The sequence below is a fragment of the Pseudozyma flocculosa genome, assembly GCF_000417875.1.
Source record: "Pseudozyma flocculosa PF-1 unplaced genomic scaffold scaffold00014, whole genome shotgun sequence".
Lineage (NCBI taxonomy): Eukaryota > Fungi > Basidiomycota > Ustilaginomycetes > Ustilaginales > Ustilaginaceae > Pseudozyma > Pseudozyma flocculosa.
Window position 1 is genome coordinate 560,021 of NW_006920882.1, and position 21,358 is coordinate 581,378.

Consider the following 21,358-nt stretch of genomic DNA (forward strand, 5'->3'; position numbering starts at 1 on the left):
CGGCAAGCCTGCCTGCGTGTGCATGTGCTTGGCGCTCATCGGCGGCCGTTTTGTTGTGTCGAACTGGCTGCGGCGCAGTCGACACCTGCTGCACGCCCAACGGACACCGAGGGCGTAGAAACCTGCCTGGAATATCGCACAACGGCGCGCGCAACGGGCCGCGGGCCGTGCCACGGTAGGACGGCCAGAACAGCCGCAGATCCATCAACCCTCGTCCTCGTCCTCGTCCTCGTCCTCGTCCTCGCCCTCGCTCTCGGACTGCGAGGCGGCTGCCAACCGTCTCCGAACGTTGCAGAGACGCAACAGGCAATTTTATTCTGCGATTATAATGCATAAAAGCAGGCGTCCTTACATCATCCGGCCCTTTGGCGCAATTGGCAGTCGCGTCGGCTTCCAGCTCCTTCCGGCTCACTGAGCCTCTGGCATTCCGAAGGTTGTCCGTTCGAGTCGGGCAGGGGTCACTTTTTTGGTGATTCCGCCAGTCCAGAACCCTCGAATTGTCGCTGTGGCTGAGGCCAGAAAGGCTGTTTCACATAGCGTGTCTCCCTTCCTGAATGCATTGCGATGCTTTGACGCTGACCTTTGGCAGCCGCCACCGCCTTTGTGCGTTCCACCGTCGGCGGTAGATGCACACCATGCCGGAGGCGTGGGGGCCTGCAATGACAGAGGCGGCCATGTAGACAGCAACTTGCCTCGGCCGTCTCTCGAGGTGGCAGACGAGACCAACCGAGCCTTACACTACTACTACTCGGACGCTAACGTAGACGGTCGAATGTTGAGCCTGTGAGCGTTCGAACGAACGATCCATCGGACGAACGTCTCAAGCTGACGGTCGATTGATCAGCACCACCCGACCCGCTTCTGCGCCAGAGCTGTGGTAGCAGAATGAAGCGGTCCATCGAGCTGCCGGTTTTGGCCAACCCAATTCGCTTCGCGGCAGCCTTGCCTTCGATACATCGTCGCTGAATCTCCATCTACGTCACGTCATCGCTGATACGGTCTATGCAAGCTGCATGGCTCTCTGAGTGTCACAGCGAGCTGTTCTGCTTGAACGTGCGCTTTCCCGACGAGCCAACGGGTGCAAGGGGGGGGGGGGATGCGCGACCGCGGCGGGGCGCCGCCGGCGTGGCTTGCCTGTGGAAACGGCAGACGTCTTTTGCGGCTGCTTTTCGAGCTGGATCCGCCGACGTCTTTCGCGGCTGCTTTTCGAGCTCGATCCGCCGACGTTTTTTGCGGCTACGCTTTGATGACCCTATCCTCCAACATCTCCGCACCTAAGTACCACGACCTGAAACGCTCGCTCCGCCCTTCACGGCCCAGCAAAGACAGGCTTCCCAGTCCGCTGCCCGTTTCACACTCTCCGCAATGAGGCACTCGGTCCGCCTAACGCAGGCGCAGAGGGAGGCCCGCGATCGGCGTCTCTACCGGCTGGCTTGGCAGCACCAGGTCGTCACGTTGACGAAGCGGACGCCCTGCCCCAGTGGCGTACAGAAAGGCCGGCGTGTGAATCCAAGGAGAGCTGCTGCAAACCGGCGAGACACAGCTGGCCGGCAAGACGCAGATGTACTTGGTCACACCAAGGCTCCAACCGCAGCCGCAGTCAGCGGTCCCGCAGCCGACGCAAGTGCCGCAGCAGGTCCGGCTGAGACGCCTCCACAGGTCAGCATCATGACCGGGGATCAACTGTCGGCGTTCCACGACGGCACACCTGATGTCGTCTACCGAAGAAACCTCACGCTGTCAGACGAGAATGGCAGGGTCCTGCTGCAACGCTTCGGACCATCCAGCTACGGGGTGCACAAAGCCATGAAAACGGAGATGTTGCGCGGCCGATACTTGTACGACCAGGTCGTCTTGCTTGCCCGGTGCCACAAGCACGTCCTGAATCGAAGGACCAGGTCCATCTTCCCCCACTATCACTTTGGAGCCTGGTTTCCACAAGGCCAGACGTATCTAAGAGTGACCTCAGAGACGCTCCAGCGCCGCAACAAGGACGGGCAGCTCGCCGTCGCGGCTTTCTTGGCATGGCTCCGGAACTACGTCTCGTGCTTTGTCCAGCCTCTCACCAATGTCTCCTCGGAGGCCATGGAGCACCACACCAGCTGTCAAGTCAATGAAGGAGAGCGCAACGACGCTCTTGGCCAACAGCTTCACCCCACCTTCTGCAAGGAATTCAAGCAGCGAGAGGAGCACTACAAATGGCTGCAGCAACGCCTACCCGACGCCGATTGCCTTTGTCACCCCCTCTTCTCCACCTGTTCGCCGTTCCATGGATTCTCAGAAAAGGCCCATATCGATACCAATGACCTGCCTGGTACAATCCTGCTCAACTTTGGGGCCCACGCCCTGCTCCATCTGACCGACTACGGGACCAAGGTCGAATTGACCCCGGGAGATATTGTCTTCCTCGACGCTCACAGCGTTCGGCACCGGACCGAGCCTCATCCTGTCGATGCAGGAAACAATCTTCCAGAGGCCAATAGGTGGGCGGTGTCATGCTTCTACCGCACGGGTATTAGGTCGCAGTACGAAACAGTGGATATTTCAGAGGGGGACCTGCGCACGATGATGGCCAGAGAGGCGGAGAGCTACAGCAAACCTCGAGCTCGAAAGAGTCGCCGCTGCTGATCAGCGTATACATGTACAGTACTTCTCGTCTACAGAACAGGAGGTTCGGGGTGCTCTGGTGCGAAGCCAGTGGTCAAGAACGGCTTCATGAACGTCTCTCCAGTCCTGACGCTCTGACCGGGGACATCAGGATCCCACATGACGCGACGGCGGGCAAGGAAGCAATGCTTAGAAGGCATCACAATGGTGTAGACAAAGCCGTCGTGCCGTGGGTTGAGGTATGGCAACGGCTTCCTCAATGGCACGCACTTTCGGTAGTGCATGCCTACCATCCACTGTGTCGCATTGCGGTTGATCTGCCTGGCGCCAATGTGTCCGATGGCACCAGCGTCTGCAAGGTTCGTGACTCTTGACGGGATAGGATGCACCTCTCCAATGCCTGCCAGCATAGAGAGGTCTTCGATGAGTGGCAAGCTGGAGTTGTACACTTGAACCAGGTTTCCATCGAAGAGCGGGGGGTTGGAGATCCGGTAAGGACGTCGCCCTCCCCGGCCCCAAGAGCGCTTGAGGTGGGCCATGAGGCCGTCGGCCGCGGCGAAGCCTTCGAGGATGGCGCGAGCCGTGAACTTGTCGATCTTGGTGAGCCATACTGCGTGACCGTCCCCCATCCAACGGCGGATGTACCGCCACTTGCCGCCCCGCTTCCTGCGTGCTGGCAAAGGAATGTCGTGGTCTTGGGGCCCATCTGCGATGCTGTGATAGTGGTGAGCCTCGTAGTTCTTCACGTGGTCGTCATTGTCTGGGTCGTAGGAGCGAGGACCGACGACCATCGGCTTGAAGAACTCGACGACACCCTGGTGCCTGCAGATGCAGGTGTACACAGGGTTCCGCTGCGTCGGCCGCTTGCGACGCAGGCCAAGGTGCGGAAGCTGCCGCTGCAGCCGTCGGACGATCCCGTCGATGTAGGTGACACCATCGTCTTTGACCTGGGTGACCAAAAGGTAGGGAGGTCCCTGGATGGGAAAGATGACTCCACCATCTCCAAGGACAAAGCCGACGAACGCTGCCCAGTCTCGGCTGTTTTGGCGTGAGTCGAAGAAGTGCCCTGGGATGAATTCCCGACAACGAGGCCACCGATAGGGCCAGTGGCGGTTGACGGCCCCAACCCCTAGCTTGTGCCAAGAGTGTACTGTTGTGACGCTATGGGAGCGATAGGGATGAATTGGCTGTGGGTCCGGCACCAGGTTGTGGGAGGCTATGTCGTGGAGCCAGTACAAATGGTAGCCTGCAGGATGGAGACGGGATGGATAGTCAGTAATCACCCTGCTGTCCGTTACTCGTAGTCAGATAGGCATGGCATGTGGCCAAGACTTACTGTTGGGGTCTGCTCTCGTGTTGAGGGCGAAGCGCTGGTTGTGTGTTGCCACGACCTCGAGCTCTCGGCTAGACATCCTGTAGAGAGGCCCTGCGCATGCAGTGCGGCTTACGATGGCTGGTCGCTCCCAGACTTGATGGGGCGGTTGGTCGAGGACTGCAGCCAAGAGAACATCTTCCTGGGTGACTCTGTGGATCGCCTTCCAGCCCTCTCTTGTCATCACGTCATGGTCAACGCTGAGACCACCAATCGCAGGACCTTCGGTCTGGTACCGGCCAGCCGGGTGGAAGAGGTGCCGCTTGGCAGTGTCGGGCTTGATATCTGGGGGCGTTCGACGCTTTGCTGGTCGGGGTCCCTGCCTTTCGCTCAGCTGGGCCAGGATTTGCTTGGGGTCGAGCCCCCTCTCCTTCGCTTTCTTCTTGAAGAAGACCTGTATCTTGGCTTGCTCGCGGAGCTTCTTGAAGGGATCCGGGCGCTCCGTGCCTGCTGAGCTGCTGCTGGCAGCCGACCACGGCCCCTTCAGCGCGAGCTCTACCAAGGACCTCTTAGGCCCAAGAGGCACCGTGAGTGGGACGTCAAGGCGGCCATAGGCTGTGTGCGAGGGGGGTCCCAGGAGGGGATAGGGGTATGTCTTGGGGGTGGTCGAGGCTGCCGTCAGGCGCGAGGCTGCGCGAGCTGCGGCGGCTGGGAACGTGGAGATCGGCGATGCGGCTTGGTTGGCTGGAGATGCCGCCCGTTGCGAGGTGTTGCCCGCCGCAGCTGCTTGAGATGTCGACCCAGAGGATGCAGCTTGGCTGGTCGAGGCTGCCGTCAGGCGCGAGGCTGCGCGAGCTGCGGCGGCTGGGAACGTGGAGATCGGCGATGCGGCTTGGTTGGCTGGAGATGCCGCCTGTTGCGAGGTGTTGCCTGCCGCAGCTGCTTGAGATGTCGACCCAGAGGATGCAGCTTGGCTGGTCGAGGCTTCCGTCAGGCGCGAGGCGGCGCGAGCCGCTGCAGCAGCTGCTGGGAACGTGGAGAGAGGCGATGCAACTTGGCGTGTCGAGGATGCCACCAGTCGAGAAGCGGTTGGAGCAGCCGCAGCTGCGGCTGGGAACGTAGGAAGAGGAGATATGGCTCGACGGGTCGAGGATGCCACGAGTCGCGAGGCGGTGGGAGCGGCTGCAGCGGCGGCTGAGAGCCTAGGAAGAGGAGCTATGGCTTGGCGGGACGAGGACTGTTGACCTTGGGACTGGCTTCCAGGGGCTTGCTCATCCCCTGACGTGTCCGATGACAACACGATTGGTCTTCGTCGTTTCCCAGACATCGCGGCTGCTGGAGATGATGCGAAGTAGGGCCACGGAAGCAGCTGAGTGTGGTGTAGAGAGAAGATGTCCCGCTCAAGAAGGTCTGAGAAGCTGTGCTGAAGCTCTGGCGGCACCCTCTGCCGTCGCGTTTGCATCGCCACTTTCTGCCTGCTATTGGCCCTTTCTCCTCCCTTTCTTGCAGGAAGAAGACGCCTGCCAGATAGGAAGACTGCTTAGCTCTGGAGACGGGCGACGAGGGCACGGATCACTCTGGATGGTGTGCTTGTTGCCCTGGGCCCACAAGCAGAGCAGGGCAGAGTGCGCCGTGAGAAGGGGCGATCATCCGCTGAACCTGCACAACGGAGCCTGCCGCAATCTTCCTCAGCCCCGAGGCTCTGGCCGCCAACACGATCCGGCACACACAGGCGGCGCGCTCACTGGGCACATTTAGAGTTTGGCTGCACCTTTGCAAGCCGGTAGGCCGCTCGCCTTGAGATTCTGCGCCGGGCGAGCCTCCCATCCGTCTCACTGTGAAGGCCGGTGTGATAGAGGTCTAATTGTAGAGCTCTGATCCCTTGATGCCCGAGCCACGCTCTACACTGTCACTCTCCTCGTGGCGGCTCTAGCTGCCATTGAAAATCCGTTTTTCGAGTGTTGAGCGGCAGAGCAGCTGTCTTCCTACCGAATACCAGGGGGAACGGTCTAATAGCAAGTCGTTGCACACGGCTTGAACAATCATTTTTGTGATGCTGCCGAGTGCTCGATGTGTCTTGATGGCGACGCTGGTGTGCAGCGTTCTTGTTGAAAGCAAGATTTACATGAGCCCACGCAGCAACCCTCCCTCCACTACTCTCCTAGCCTGCTTCCGCCCGCGAGCTGCAACTGTCGAAGGGGGCTGCTCGAGCATCAGGCTCCCGACATTTCCTTAGCAGCTTGAGCAAGTCGAGTCGGCTCGTCTTGCAGGTGTGACCGCACAGACAGCTGCTTGCGCGGCCTTGAAGGGCTTGATTGTCTGTGCTGCCACACTGTTGCAAGCACGGCGTACGAGGCTGCTTCATGCTACCGTCGCTGCTGCAAGCACCGCTCTCAAGCTCAGCAGGTAGACTTGGTGCGATGACAACGTGCGTCTCACTCGTTCGTTCCAGCGTGCTCGTCACAGGGCCATCAGGGCGCAGTCACGACCTGGCCCCGCGTTCCGCTGGCTCGCCCCGATTCGAGACTGGTCGGCACCGCCCACCACCCACCGAAGCGTGCCACGGGAGCGAGCGAGCGAGCGAGCGAGCACACCCGAGCAGATGAGACCGGAAACGACGGCAGAGGAGAACCGGTGACTTTGAGATTTCTATCCGATGACGGTATTCGCCCGACCCTCGATGGGGCGAGCGCCCTGAGACAGCAGAGCAGCGAGAGAGAGATGAGATGTACATAGCGGCCGGCGTCCAGCGTGGGGCGCGGCGGCGCGAGTCTAGCAGGAGGATCCGAGGGGGAAGAAGCGTGCGGCGAGGCAAGGGAAGGATGCGATGGTATGCGGGACGACAATGGAACGAGCGAAAGGATGTAGAGAGCGTGTCTGGCGGCGGCACCCGCCTAGAACGAGAAGCGAAGGAGCGAAGGGTTGAGGACGAGCGGGTAGAGGATGTGGAAGCACATGTTGAAGATGAGGGGGACCATGATGGTGGGTTCGACAATGACCCACTCGAGCGGGAGGGGGGCGAGGGCCATTGCGGCGGCGCCGCCGATGACGGCGATGGATACGAGAAAGACGACCCAGAAGCGCTTGAACATGGCGGGCAGCTCGCGGAAAAAGTTGCTGTCGTCGAGGTCCTTGAGCGTGGCGCCCCAGGTCATGTTGATGCCGAGCGGGTGGGCGACGAGGGCGACGAGGACGTGGTAGCTGAGTCCGCCAAAGAAGACGAGGAAGAAGGGCACCCACTTGACGCCGTCGACGAGGGCCGTCACGACGGAGCCGGTGCGCGAGCGGATGAGGCCGATGACGAGCGAGACGTTGCCTCCGGCGGTAAAGACGACCAGGACGGCGACCAGCACCTCGAAGCTGGGCACCAGCGGCACGTCGAGCGTGGGGCCGAACCAGCCCATGACGAGGTAGAGGGCGATCGAGAGCGGGACGCAGAGGGCGATGGCGTAGTACGAGAAGAGGTAGGCGCAGGCCGAGAACTTGTAGTGGATCGGCAGCTTGGACCAGAGGAAGCGGCGGAAGAGCGGGGCGAGCGGGCCGCGCGTCGGCCACTGCCAGAGGCGGTTGAGCATGAGCTCCGAGCAGCCAAAGGCGTACTTTTGCCACCGGTTCAGCTCGTCCTCGGCGGTGAGCGAGACGCCCTCGAGGAAGCCGCCCTGCGAGTACGTGGCCCAGCGGACGACGTAGCTCTTCATCAGCAGTCGGAGCGCCTGTAGAGCGTGGGGAGCGGGGGGAGCGGAGGTAGCGGAGGGAAAGAGCGAGCGCGAGGCACGGTCAGCATGCGATGTTGTGAATGGCGCGCTACCCGCGACGTTTCGCCTCTCGCGGCCACGGCGACGCCCACTCACCATGTCAAAGTCCTCCGAGACGTGGGCGTCGGACCAGATCTTGGAGACGCCCGGGTCGACGTCGTCCTCGAATGCGACCTCGCGGATGGCCGACCAGCGGAGGAAGGCGTTGTGGCCGACAAAGGGCGCCACGTCGCCGCACGCGACGCCGTGCGAGATCGAGAAGTTGACCATCTTGGTAAAGTAGGCGATGCCGCGCTCAAAGTAGTTGTTCGAGACGAGCATGACGCCGCTGCAGTGCTGGAGGACGCCGAGCTCGGGCGACTGTCGCATCTCGGAGGCGGCGTCGAGCAGGCAGTCTTCGGGGACGCGCGTGTCGGAGTCGACGAGGAGGATGAGCTCGCCGATGCGGGCGTCGCCGTGGCCGCGGGCGAGCGGGTGGAGCTGCTGGAGGAAGCCGGGCAGGAGGCGCTCGGCCTGCTGGCGGTCCTCGAGGCGCGACTGGGCCGTGACCTTTTCGCTCTCGCGGCCGGCCTTGAGGCGGCGCATCTCGTCCTCGACGCGGATGGCGACCTGGCAGGTAAAGTTGAGGTTCGACGCCTTCTTGAAGCGGCCGCGGCGGACGAAGCCGTCGACGCCGTGGCCCGGGCGGGCGATCCAGGTGGTGTCGTTCTGGTCGTAGAAGCTCTGGCGGGCGGCCTGCTCCTCGGCCGAGAGGAGGAGCATGCCGTCGTCGGAGATGATGACCGAGGCGGTGCCGCCCTGGAGCTCGTAGGTGCGGATGGCGGCCTGGAGCGAGCGGAGCGTGGGCTCGATGACGGTCTCGATCGACTCCTTGTACACGGGCATCTGGATGGTGACGTGGGGCAGGTTGTTGCGGATGCGCTTGGGCGCCTTGCCCGAGTAGTAGCGCGAGTTGCGGCTCATCTGCTGGATCGGACCGACGATGAGCAGGATGATCGACATGACCTGGCAGCAGAAGAACATCGACAGGGTGAAGAGGACCGGGATAAAGGCGAGGTAGGCCATGCGGATCCAGTGGTGGTCGAGGAGCGAGTTGCAGACGAGGACCTTGATCGAGAGCGAGTGCATGAGGATGTTGATGGCGACGGCGAAGCCCATGCGGAGCGGGCCGAGGAAGGCGATCGGCCGGCGCTCCTCGGCCTCGTCGCCCGCCTCTTCGTCCTTGAACGAGTCCTGGTCGTCGTCGAAGCCCTGCGAGCCCTTGAACGTCTCCCACCCGGGCGAGCCAAACGACGACGAGGCCGTCATGGTGCCCGACAGGGAGCCGGACGACGGCAGCGTCGACAGGCCGGGAGAGCCGGGAGAGCCGGGCGAGCCGCCGGGCTGCTGCTGCTGCTGCGGGTGCTCGAGGGCCTGCTGCTGGAAGTGGTGCTGGCGCTGCTCGTGGAGCATGCGCGACTGGTGCGTCGACCAGGCGCGGAAGTAGTGGTCCTTGGGCGGGCCGGACTTTGCGTCGGCGGTGCACATCATGATGAAGCCGAGGGTCGACGAGAGGAGAGCCTCGACCTCGCCCTCGATGGCGTCGACGTCGTCGGTCCAGCAGACGAGGACCTGCTGCTGGCGGACAAAGGCGGCCTTGTGGGCGCGCCGGGCCTTTTCGAGGTCCTGCATCGTCTCGATGACCTGGATGCGCTCCGACGCGCTAAAGGGCACCTCGGTGGTGCCGGGCGCCAGGCGCGACGTGAGGCCGCGGACTAGAGCGCTGTTGACGACGAGGGCCACTTCGTACTTGAGCTTGGCCGAGGCGCTGTGGAGGTGGTGCAGCTGCTCGACGCCGAGGGGCAGGGTGATGTACTCCTGGGCGGATCGCCGGAGCGAGATGCCGCCGATGTCGCTGGGCGACGAGTTCTTGATCCAGCCGCGGTTCTGTGCCATTTCGAGGAGGTGGATGGCCATGTACTCGTAGGCGCTGTCGTCGAGGTTGGAGCGGAAGGGCGACGAGTGCTGCGAGTGCTGCTGGTCGGACGAGTAGGACTCGGAGTTTGTGGGGCGGTGGGATGGTCGGTCGCTGTGGTTTGCGTAGCTCTCGGCGCGCGACCTGCCGCCCTGGCTCGAGGACGAGGCGTAGGACATGGTGGCCGTGGTGGGCGCACGAGCGGTGTCGAGAGGGGGGGAAGGTGGGCGGGGGAGGTATAGGCGTGAAGCGAGAAGTCAGCGGCGCCGTCGACGAGGATGGGACGCGCTTGCTGGCCGTTGCTCGGTCGAGTGCCTTGTCGCTTGCGAGAGGAAGGAGGAAGAGGAGGAGGGCCGTCGTTGAGTGGTTGACAAGAGGGGAGGCGGGCAAGACGAGGGGCTCGACGTGATGCCGACGAGGTACTTATTGCAAGGCCAGGGATGAGCGCTCGATGGAAGGCGAGCGGGCGGGTGGAAGTTTGCAGGGTACACGAGCTCCGACGTTGGTGCGTGGGCCTGGCGTGGTGGGCATGACGAGCGAAGCTTGATCAGGAGGCGGGCAACGTGCCGAGCTGGACAGGACGGGACGGGCTAGGGCGACGACGGCGATCCGTTGGATGCAAAGCATGGCACCGTCAGAGGCCAACGAGGGACGCGCGTGGATGGGCCAGAGGGGGGAGCGGTGCGGGTGCGCGGCGCGGGTGCAGAGGCGGGAAGGCCGGCGGGGAGGATGCTAGACATGGTGCGGCCTGAACTGGCCCGACCTGGCCGAGATCGATGGCAGTCGCGTGCGGGCCGCAAAGGGGTCCATCAAAGAGTGGCGCGTGGCAAACGGCAGCGAGGGGGATAGGCCGTGTCTCCTTGACGGGCCGTCGCCGCGACCTGGATGGCCATCGGACCCTAGCCTGCCATGCTCAAGGAGCGGGCCATCCGACGGACGGCTGCCCAGAGTTGCACGACGGCCTGCTTATTGCCTTTGTGTGCAGCGCAAAGGCCCCGGCCGGCAGGATCTCGACCCGTTGGCTTGAGGGGGAGCCGGCTGGTGCCGCTGTAGGCGCTTGCAGGGCGGGGAGAAGCAGCGCGCGTCGACGCCTGGTCTGGACTGGCGGCCGGCCTCGTGGGTGCTGTAGGCAGGGCTGAAGGCCGAGACAGAGGGCCAACGAGGGTGGTGGATCGTCAAGACGGCCCGGAGCCCATCGCCCGGCCGCGCTAAACGGTGGCAAACGCCGTCTGCCAGGCAGGCCAGGGCGGGCCTGGGTGCAGGTGCAGAGAGAAGCTAAGATAGAGCTGACGGGCGGGGCGCTGGGGACCCACAGACGCCCAGCCACAACGAACGCGCCCACGCCCGCTCGCCGATTCAAATCTGGGCTGCGCGCCCGCCTCAGCTGGGCTGCGCATGCAGAGATCTGCGTCAGAGGCCGCCGCGTTGGCATCTGCGCCCAGCTCGATTCGACTTGAACTTCGCCAGCGCTGAATACAACCGCCGGCGTTCCCAGGACTTGAATTTGTATTGCTGCATCTGCCACTTTGAATCCACCTCAGACCTCACCCCCCCCCCCACCCAGCCTGCAAACGCCGTCCCCGGGTCAGACCGAACGAGCGAAGCCGAGCAGGCCAGGCAGGGCGACTCTTCGCTTCTTCCCGCGGCTGCGTCCCTTGGCCCGCGTCCCCTTTGCTCCCTCGCACACACGCCACCACCATCAGCAGCGGCGAGGGGCCATCAAGCTCCAGCCAGGCCACGCCAGGCCACGCACCTACATCTCCCATGCACCTCCCCGTCCGGTCTGCCATGGCACCAACCCCCCAGTGGCCGCACCCAGAGTAGTCGACCCTGCCCCTCTCTCCCTCTGTTTGCCCGCGCCTCGAGTCTGAATCGACAAACCGACGACGATCTTTTTCAAAGAAACGTGGCCCGCTTCCATCGTCTGCCCGTCCGCCTGCCCGCCTGTCCGCCCGCTCGCTTGCTTGCTTCTCGGAGGTATCAATGCAGATCAACGCGCGTCGACGAGCGAGGGAGTAAGCGTGTCTCTGATACGGCCTTTCCCGGTCTGCACCTCGATTCTGTGACCCCCCGTCCCGACCAGCCAGGCACCGCCCGTTGCCTGTCGCTCTGCGCCGGTCGAAGCCGTCGGATCATCAACCCGTGGGGCCAGATCTCGCACCATCATGGGGTGCCCTCCCGCTACAGCACCCCGAAACCAGCTTGGCACCTTCCCCGCCCCGGCCGCGACCTCGAGCCGCCGAGGTCTCGCCTCGTCTCTCGCTCGGGCTCCCTGCCCAGGCCCGTACCGACCTGCACCGTGCCATGCCGTGTCACGCCAGGCGGCGTCGTGGGCTGAGGTGCAAGCAGGCGCCACTCGCCGCCGCCTCCCGTGCACCTTCACAAGATGACCCGCGCGCGATCCGCCAGCCCGTCCTCGTCCTCTGATGACGCCTTCCCGTACCTAGGTAGCCACGCCGGCCGACACCTGGCCGCTCCACCCTTATACCTACCCAACGGCCGTACCACCGTCCGTCGACCGCTCCTCTTCTTTCTCCTCCTTTCTCTTTAAACATCCTAGACGCAACACGTCCTGCTCTCGACAACCCAAGCCGCCCCCTGCGCCAAGCGAACACCACTACCCGCTGCTCCTTCTCAACCTTCCTCGCGACACCGCAAGGCTCCACGACACCGCCGCAATCGCAGGCTAGCCCGCTCGCCCAACATGGATCCTTTTGCCGATCGCAACGCGGCGGCAGCAAGCGCGTCGTCGCCCGCCACCCCGGCCACGCCGGGCACGCCCCTCGTCGGCGGCGGCTCAGAGGTGCGGCGCACGCCCTCGACCAGCTCCTCGGGCGGATCCAGCATCCTCGCCTACGCCACATCGACCGGCAGCGCCATCGGGGCGGGACGGAGACCGCTCACGCCCCTCGCACACCAAGACTTTGGCATCGCACCGCACCGAGACTACTTCACCGCCGGTGCCGGCGCTGGCGATGGCGACTACTTTGCCTCGACGCCCGGCCGCCAGTCGAGCCGTCCGGCGTCGTCGGGCGCGCCCAGCGAGTCGGGCATCTTGAGCCCGGGCCGTAGCACCAACGCCATGCACACGCCGCGCCGCTTCAACCTGCTCCAGTCGTACACGTCTAGCTCGGCGTCGTTCCGCTTCCGCTCGCAGCAGTGCTTTGAGCCCATCGTCGAGAAGCGCAGGCCGGCCTTCAGGTCGAGGCGGCTCAAGCCCGAAGAAATGGACCAGACCGACGACCTCTGGACAAAGACGCCGGCGGGCAGGAGGGCCAAGCGCAACAACTACCTCGTCCTCCTCATTGGGATAACGCTCGGCGTCCTCGCCGCCGCGGGCGTCATCGTCGAGGGCTACCTGGGCGTCCAGAAGCACAACTACTGCCTCGTCCTCGAGGACAACTTCGACGGGCCCCTCGACACCAGCGTGTGGCAGTACGAGCAGGAGACGGGCGGCTTCGTCGCCGAAGAGTTCCAGTGGACCACGACGTCGGCCAACAACAGCTTCACCGACGACGGCAAGCTCTACATCGTGCCCACCCTCACCTCGGACGCCCTCGGCGAGGGGGCCATCGTCGACGGCTACACGCTCAACCTGACGAGCGCCGGCACGTGCACGGCGCGCAACCGGACCGACGACTACTGCGCTGTCGCTTCCAACTCGACGACGGGCGTCGTGCTGCCGCCCGTCCAGAGCGCCCGGCTGACGACCCAGGGCACGCGCTCCATCAAGTACGGCCGCGTCGAGGTGCGCGCGCGCATGCCCACCGGCGACTGGATCTGGCCCTCGATCTGGCTCGGCGCGCGCGACGAGGTGTACGGCGCCTGGCCAAAGTCGGGCGAGATCGACATCGCCGAGTCCAAGGGCAACGCGCCCCGCCACCGCGGCGACAATGTGGCAAACGCCCTCACCAGCCGCCTCCAGTGGGGTCCCGACAAGGACCACAACGGCTGGTGGCGCTCGACGGGCATCTCGAAGCTGTGGAACTACTACTACGACACGCGCTACTACACCTTTGGCGTCGAGTGGGACGAGACGTCGGTGTGGACGTGGCGCGGCAGCCGGGCGCGCAAGACGTTTGAGCGCCGTTTCGACCGCGACATGTGGTCCTCGGGCCGCTTCCCCTCGTGGTCCAACAACGGCACCGCCATCACCAACCCCTGGCTCGGCGCCGCCCAGCCCAACATTGCCCCCTTTGACCAGGACTTTTACCTGGGCATCAAGGTCGCCGTCGGCGGCACCGACGGCTACTTTAGCGACGACGACAGCGCGACGCCCAACAAGCCCTGGTCCAACTCGGCGTCCAACCCGCGCTCCGACTTCTGGAACAACCGCAACGACTGGCTGCCCACCTGGCCCAAGGACGTCAAGCAGCGCGGCCTCGCCATCGACTATGTCAAGATGTGGCAGAAGTGCTAGCCTCGGCTCGAGTCCGCTCCGTTTCTCACGGGTGTCTTGTCGTGTCTTGTCGATATAGAGCTTCGATCCTTCTCTTTCTCCGCCTCCTAATCACCTCGGGGTTATACAGTTAGACAGTCATGGGTACCGATATCGTCTCTCGCTCAGCGCGAGTATGCAAAATCACACGCTCTCTCATCCATCGCCGTCGTGCCTGCAGTGCGATTTGCGCCCCTTGGAACTCACCGTCAGGAGGAGGAGGCGAGGGCCTTGCGCGTTGGAGGAGGTGAGGCCTCGCTGCATCGAGCATCGTCCAGCTTTCGTTTTGCAGGTCCGGCTGGGTCTCGAGGAAAGCAAACGTGCAGCAACCGCTTGCATCTCGTGCGCGCGGAGTGGAAATGCCGTTCTGTGGAGACAGGGAGGGACAAGGACGAAGAGCATCGGCATGGTGACGACGAGCGAGCAAGGAGAACCAAGAGGAACCTTCTGACGGGGCGGAGAGGAGAGAAGCGGACGACTGCAGCGAACCTTGCTGCGACGGCGTCGTCGATAAGGGGCGACGGACTCCGCTGTCGCTCTTCCAAGGAGATGCCCAGGATCTCACCTTGTTTTCCTCCAGAGGAGCGGAGCGAGCGACGGGGCGAGGACAAGAACCTGGATCGACGCGGCCGACAGGAGAATCGGCCTGAACGGGTCGAGATCCGGCCTGGTTGTTTCCGCTGCCTGTCGCTCTCGAGACGAGATGATCGACGGATGGCAGCCGGGCGCGCCACAAGTCTCGACGTAGCGGTAACGCCTCTTCGTCGTCGTCGGCGGCCAGGAGGTGCATCGGCGACGTCGTCGACGCGAGGAGACGGCAAGCAAGGCCATCATCGTGCGTGCCTCCACTGCGTGGACAGCGAGGAACAAATCTGGTGCCATCCTGTTTGTGGCGGAGCTGTGGCACCGCCGCTCGCTCCGCCCAGGGTTGACGGTCCGCGGGCTGAGTTGGCCTATGCATCCCTATCTTCTCTCCTCTTCGCTTCGAGGCCACGAAGCCAGAGCGGAGCGTTGTGGCGCCGTCGATAGGATTTCTCCTCGACGGTCCGCTGACGATGTCGGGATCGACGAGGCATAGTCTGGCTCCTTGGCCCCGCCTCCTTGTCAGGAGCGGTCCGAGTACTGTCGGCGATTGTCATGGCGCTAACGATGACGCAGGACGATGATCGCTCGTCATCCCTCTCCTCGAATAGGCGAGCGGGGCATGTTCGCAAGCGATGTCGATCCCTCTGACCTTTTCCCACCGGTCGCCGCACGAAAGAGCACCTTGCCGAGTTGATCGACAAGCCGCATGTCGTCTGGGTTGCCGCTGCAGCCTTTCTCTGCCCTCGAGACCACACGACGGCGCGCTCGAGAGGCGTACCTGGTCGACTTGGTGTGAGCGGTAGAGGTGCGCATGGCGACGAGGCACGCGTGCGGGCCCTCGTTTGTCGGCCGATAGGCAGGGAGCCTGCCCTATTTGTGCGCTGGTGCCACCGTGGCTGCATGGCTTGAGGGCCCTTGCTGCCGTGCCTACCTCCCTGCCTGCCTGCCCGGCGGGACGGCAAAGCGTGAGAGAGTCGAACCCTGCGCGCTGTGCTGTTGGCGCCATGACAGGAGGGGAAGGTGGTGAACGGGGAGGTGCGTACATACAGGACCAAAGTGATGGCAGGCGGGCAGACGGTGCAGGCGTTTGGTTTATTGCTGGCTGAGCTGACCCGCCAAACTATGCGGTCTCGGAGCGTGCAAGCGGGGCGGACGGGCGGCGGGCGACTCAGGGCGGGGCGGGGCGACGCTGCTGAATCTGGTCTGGACTGGGCTAGAATCCAGGCTGGGCTGGGTTGGGTTGAGCTGGGCGTGAGTACCGTGACGAGCCCTGCGGAGTCCTGAATGTGATACGTATGGGGCTGGGCGGCGGCGGCGGTGGTGTGGGTGGTGGTGGTGGTGGTGAAAGGGAAGGGGGAAAGAGGAGACGGCGTTCCTGGCGCCTCCGAGACCTGCATGGGCCCGGGTTGGCCGCCCGGTGGACGCGGGCAGCACAGCACAGCACAGCGGCCGGTGCGCAGCAAGGGCCTCCCGGACGATCCCGTCTGTGCAGGTCGGGTACGGAAGGCCCGGCCTGGCCTCGGGCGTGGGGCTTTGAGAGGGAAGCCTGCCGACCAAGCACGCACCCACGCACGCACGCACGGGGCAGCGCGGCCGCAGGCGGGGTCCAACTGGGCAGCCAGGAAATCGGAACGCCGCCGGCCTGCCTGCCTAGCCTTTTGACTCGGGCTGGTCTTTTTCAGACGCCGTCGCGTCGGCCCGCACTTCTGGGTGGCGCGCTGCTGCCAAAAATCCGGGTGGGCCACCACCACCACCACCGGCACCACTTTGCTTCCCGCGCCATGGTTCCCTCGTTTCCTTGTTCCTCTTCTCCCGCAAACGCCATCGTACCATGCGACTAATCACTAGGCACAGTATACTGTATTACGTGAACGTGGATCATCAGAGGAAGCGTTCCCGGCACGCAATCGTCCGTCGCCAAGCTTCGAAACCGACCGTCGGAGACGGGATCCCAGGCCGGTCTTCTTCACCTGCCTGGCCCGCCTCCTGCCACGGCTTCACCCGACGGCACCGCTCGCCGTTGATATCGATATCGATCCCGATGCAGACGTCGTATTTGCTGCTTCGGCTCGATCTTCGGGCCGTCGTGTCTCATCGATGTGAACGTCCATCGCGCGCAGCTACCTACAACCGCACGGCATCGTTGATCCGTGCCGTCCGTGTATCGATCCGCATTCGCCAGCAGATCGGGAACGCGGTCGACCTCGGCTGCTTCTCTGGCAAGAGAGAAGCGCTGGTGCTGAGGGCGAAACGCCGATGCCGAGCCGCACAGCCGCTTTGTAGATGGCAAGATGCCATGGCAGAAAAGTCCCCTTTCAAAAAGACCCGTGACCTTCTAATCCTAGAGCGAGAGTCGGAGCGGATGGATACTGTGCTAGAGAGAACGATACGACGGTAGCGAGTGAGTGTGGGTGGGGGCGCGACGCCCGTAAAAAGAGGAGAAAGAGTGTGGAAAGAGATGGAGATGGAGCGCGGTCGAGACTAGTAATACAGGTTGCCGAGGCAAGCAAGAAGGCATAGGGAGGGAGAGAGAGAGCGAGGAATGTCGAGGGCGCCGTATTGCCTAGAACTCGAAGCGTACGAGCCAGGGGTTGAGGACAAAGGGGTAGACGAGGTGTGCCACGACAAACGCAATGGCCGGCGCGTAGATGGCCGGCTCGAGGATGCGCCACTCGAGCGGGATGAGGTCGGAGCCCATGACGACCATGGCGGCGGCAAAGAGGACCATGAAGGCGATGCAGTGGCCGAAGCGCTTGAAGATGGCGGGGATCTCCTTCCAGAAGTTGGACTCCTCGACGTCCTTGACGGTGGCCGACCAGGTCATGTTGTACTCGAACGGGTGCGCCAGCAGCGCCAGCATGACGTGGTAGCCCAGCCCGCCGAAAAAGACGCAGAGCATCGGCGTCCACTTGACCGTCTGCACCAGCGCGTGCACGAACGTCGCCCGCGAGGCGCGCGCCCGGAAGACGAGCTGGGCAAACGTGCCAAAGATGGAAAAGACAAACACGACCGTGAACCAGATCTGCAGCGGCGGCAGCGGGATCGGGTCCATGAGCGGCCAAAAGAGGCCCATGGCAAAGTACATGGCCACCGTCATCGGAGTGCCGACGGCAATGGCCCAGTACGAGAAAATGTACGAGCAGGCGTTGAACTTGTACGTCGTCGAGCAGTCCGACCAGAGGAACTTTTTGAAGAGGGGCGACAGCGGGCCCCGGGTGGGCCACTTGCGCAGCGGGTTGAGGACGAGCTCCGAGCAGCCGTAGGCGTACTTTTGCCACCGGTTCAGCTCGTCGTCGGCCGTGAGCGACACGCCCTCGAGGAACTGGTTGTTGCTGTAGGTCGCCCAGCGGACCACGTAGCCCTTCATCAGCAGGCGGAGCGCCTGTCGCAGTGGTGAGGTGGGGGAAGAGAGGAGCAGGGATCGCGCTCCGGTCAGCTCGGCAGTTCATGGGGGCGAGGAGCGCGCGCGGAGGAAGGACGGCACGCCGCGACCGAACTCACCATGTCAAAATCCTCGGACACGTGCGCCGACGACCAGACGCAGCGCTCGCCGTCGTCGTCGGTGAAGATGACCTGCTGGGCGGCGCGCCACCGCAGAAAGGCGTTGTGGCCGACAAAGGGCGCCACGCCGCCGTTGGCCACCGACCACGAGATGGCGAGGTTGACGACCTCGGTGAAGTAGCCAATCATCTTCTCGAAGAAGTGGTTGGCCACGTACATGACGCCGCTCGAGTGCTGCAGGACGCCGACCTCGGGCGACTGCTCGAGCTCCGACGCGGCGTCGAGGAAGCAGTCGGCGGGCACGCGTGTGTCCGAGTCGATGAGGAGGATGTAGTCGCCGATGCGGATGTCTCCGGCCGCCCACGCCTTGCCCTCGCTCTCGTCGATGGCCTGCTGCATGGCGGTGGCGTAGAGGGCCTTTTCGTCCTCGTCGTACCACTCGCCGCCGCTCAGCATCGTCGCCTCGGGCCGCTTGTCGTCCATGATCTCCTCGATGCGCATCGAGAGGTTGCAGGTGAAGTTGAGGTTGCTCGCCTTCTTGAAGCGGCCCTTGCGCAGGTAGCCCTTGTCGCCGTGGCGCGGGCGCGCCACCCAGCCGACCATGTTGCGCTCGTAGTAGTCGCGGCGGACCTCCTGCTCCTCGGGCGACAGCAGCTGCATGCCGTCCTCGGATACGAGGATGTTGGCGGTGCCGCCCTGGAGCTCGTAGACGGCCACGGCCTTCTTGACGCTCTCGATCGTCGGCGCTAGCACCGAGTCGAGGCCCTCCTTGTAGACGGGCATCTGGACGGTGAAGTGCGGGAGCTTGCTGCCGGCGGGCAGGCGCGGGCTGCGCTTGCCGCTGTAGTAGAGGCTGTTGCGGTTGAGCTGGGCGATGGGCATAAAGACCTGGGCGACGATGCCGACGATGTTGTCGCAGAGGAACTGGCAGATGAGCATCTGCGCCGGGATGACGGCCAGCACGGCGAGGCGCAGGTAGGAGCCGTCGAGCAGGCACATGGTAATGACCCTGCGCGCCAGCAGGCCGGCAAGGAGGATGTTGAGGCCGACGCCGATGCCCGTGTAGAGCGGGCCGTAGAGGTTGACGGTGCGTCCGCGCTGCAGCGAGCCGACGGCAGGCTGTCCGCCCTCCTCGTCAGGCACATCGCCACCTGCCTCCGCCGCCGCCGCCGCCGCCACCGTCGGGTCGCCGCCCAGCTTCTCGTTGATCATCGGCGAAGGCTCGAGGCCGGCGATGGCAGCGGTGCTGTCGGTGGGCCCGAGCAGCGCCGGCTTCTCGCTACCGACGAGGGATGTGGCGCTCTGGAGGCGCTGCGAGGTTGCGGGGCCGCTGGGAGAGAAGAACTTGCGGAACGGCCGCGTCAGCGCCGCTGCCGGGTGCGAGGGCGGCGTAAAGGGCGTCGAGGGGCCGCTGCTGGGCGTGGAGCCGTGGCCGACGGCGCTCGACCTGGCGCTGTGGACGGCGCTCGAGGGCGTCGAGGCGAGCGTCGAGTAGGGGCTGTTGCTCGCCTTTGCGCGCCTCCAGATGTACTTGATCATCTTCTTTTCGAGGACGCGGCCGGCCTCGACCATGTCCTGCACCGTGTCGGCCCAGACGACGAGGCAGCCCTGGGTGCGGACAAAGCAGGCGCCCTGCGCCTTGCGCGCCTTGCCGAGCCCCTCGGTGGTCTCGACGACCTGGACAAAGTCCTCGTCGGTGAGGATGACCTCGGTGGTGCCCGGCTCGAGGCCGGCGCAGATGCTCGCGGCGACGCTCGAGGTGAGCGTGAAGGCGGCCTCGGGATTGAGGAGGTGGAGCGCCGTGACCCAGCTGAGGAGGCGGTCGTCGTTGGGCGGGTAGTAGGTGTACTTGTTGCGCCCGAGGCGGCAGGCGACGCCGTTGACGACAAAGGGGGCCGCGGTGACGAGGCGCTCCTTTTTCAGCTGACGAAACATCTCCTCGACAATGAGCTTGTAGGCCTCGACCTTTGGGATCCAGCTCCTCGACGAGAGCGGCGAGGGGTTGTCTGCCGACGAAGAATTGCGCTGCGAGTGGGACCCGCTGGCCACCGAGCCCGCCTCGGACCCGTACGAGGGGGTGCTTGGCCCGGAGGGTGCCTGGCGCTCGAAGCGCGAGAGGGGCGAGAGGTGCGAGTTGGCGCCATACTGGGCCGGGTCGAAGCGGAGGGGCGCCGAGACGGGCTGCGCCGGGATGGCGCGGATCTCGGCGTCGGACTGCATCGTGCGTCGACGAGGAGAGGACGAGGTGAAGGAGCTGCGAAGGGCGTCGTCGAGAGAAGGACGGACGGGATGAGGTGGGGGGGAGGAGGAGAAGGGAGGGGCGGGATGATGGTGCTCGCCACAACGATAGGCCCTTTTTGTTGGTCGCCGGGGCGAGGAAGGGGGGATCGTCGGCGAGGCGGAGCGGTCGGGTTGCGAGACAGAGGCAGAGGCGGAGGAAATGCGGAACGTCGTCGCTGTGCAAGGCGGTGTTGTCAATGTCAGGCCGGGCCCGGCTCGAAGAGCTTACAGAAAGGGCCAGCCAGAGGACGGGCGGTGGCATTTGCGAGGGTGGTCCAAGGGCGGCGGACGATTTCATCATCAGAGGCAGCGGGCAAGGGCCAAGGAGAGGGTGCACGGCTGCGGGACTTGCCACAAAAGGCGAAGGTCTAGAAACCGGGCCAGCCCGCGCCGCCGATGGAGCGAAGCCTTGACCAGGAAGCGAATGTTGTCGATCAAGGGTAGCGCGAGCGAGGGCGCGAGGAGGATATCTGCGGCGGTACCGGTAGGCGCAGCTCTGGCCGAGAAGGGCTAGGTGACAGCGGCGACCCAGGCCAGCAGCAACGTGCGTGGACAGATGGTGGATGAGATCCGCAGGCGGGCAGGCAGGAACAGAACAGGCCGGTTGCCTGCCCGGGAGACATTCCGTCGGGCGGAGTGGACCCAGGCGCGGCCATCCGCCAGGCGGGTCGAGAGGCCATGGGAGGGTGGTGGCAGGACCCAAGGAGCGCGGCAGGGGCGCACGCGGGAAGCCTTGCGGGTTGCGGCATGGACGCGGGATCGTCGTCGTGCCTGAGACGAGGGTCGGGAGCGGCCATGGCCGGATGGCCAGGCCAGGCTAGGGTCTCGCGGGGCGGGGAACGAGGCGGGGGGCAATGGCCGGCCCTCGTGGCGCTGCCTGCCTGCCGCTGCCTGCCTGGCTGCTGGTGGTGCGGGTGATTCTGGAA

The 21,358-nt window shown here is 64.4% G+C and overlaps 5 protein-coding genes across 5 annotated transcripts; 2 read left to right on the forward strand and 3 right to left on the reverse strand.

Annotated features, from left to right (window-relative positions):
* Positions 1 to 1,365: 1,365 nt before the first annotated feature.
* Positions 1,366 to 2,628, forward strand: PFL1_04443 (uncharacterized protein; the record flags this gene model as incomplete). The annotated part of the gene is made up of 1 exon (XM_007881968.1): positions 1,366 to 2,628. The coding sequence occupies one exon, from the start codon at positions 1,366 to 1,368 to the stop codon at positions 2,626 to 2,628; it is 1,263 nt and encodes a 420-aa protein (XP_007880159.1).
* A 29-nt stretch (positions 2,629 to 2,657) lies between these two features.
* On the reverse strand, positions 2,658 to 4,019 carry PFL1_04444 (uncharacterized protein; the record flags this gene model as incomplete). Its single annotated transcript, XM_007881969.1, has 3 exons — positions 2,658 to 3,645; positions 3,759 to 3,768; positions 3,944 to 4,019. 3 exons carry the CDS (start codon positions 4,017 to 4,019, stop codon positions 2,658 to 2,660), a joined length of 1,074 nt encoding a protein of 357 aa, XP_007880160.1.
* A 2,794-nt stretch (positions 4,020 to 6,813) lies between these two features.
* On the reverse strand, positions 6,814 to 9,807 carry PFL1_04445 (uncharacterized protein; the record flags this gene model as incomplete). Its single annotated transcript, XM_007881970.1, has 2 exons — positions 6,814 to 7,632; positions 7,771 to 9,807. 2 exons carry the CDS (start codon positions 9,805 to 9,807, stop codon positions 6,814 to 6,816), a joined length of 2,856 nt encoding a protein of 951 aa, XP_007880161.1.
* Positions 9,808 to 12,332: 2,525 nt separating this feature from the next.
* Positions 12,333 to 14,048, forward strand: PFL1_04446 (uncharacterized protein; the record flags this gene model as incomplete). The annotated part of the gene is made up of 1 exon (XM_007881971.1): positions 12,333 to 14,048. One exon carries the CDS (start codon positions 12,333 to 12,335, stop codon positions 14,046 to 14,048), a length of 1,716 nt encoding a protein of 571 aa, XP_007880162.1.
* Positions 14,049 to 17,214: 3,166 nt separating this feature from the next.
* PFL1_04447 (uncharacterized protein) lies at positions 17,215 to 20,372 on the reverse strand (the record flags this gene model as incomplete). The annotated part of the gene is made up of 2 exons (XM_007881972.1): positions 17,215 to 18,033; positions 18,153 to 20,372. 2 exons carry the CDS (start codon positions 20,370 to 20,372, stop codon positions 17,215 to 17,217), a joined length of 3,039 nt encoding a protein of 1,012 aa, XP_007880163.1.
* Between the last annotated feature and the right edge of the window lie 986 nt (positions 20,373 to 21,358).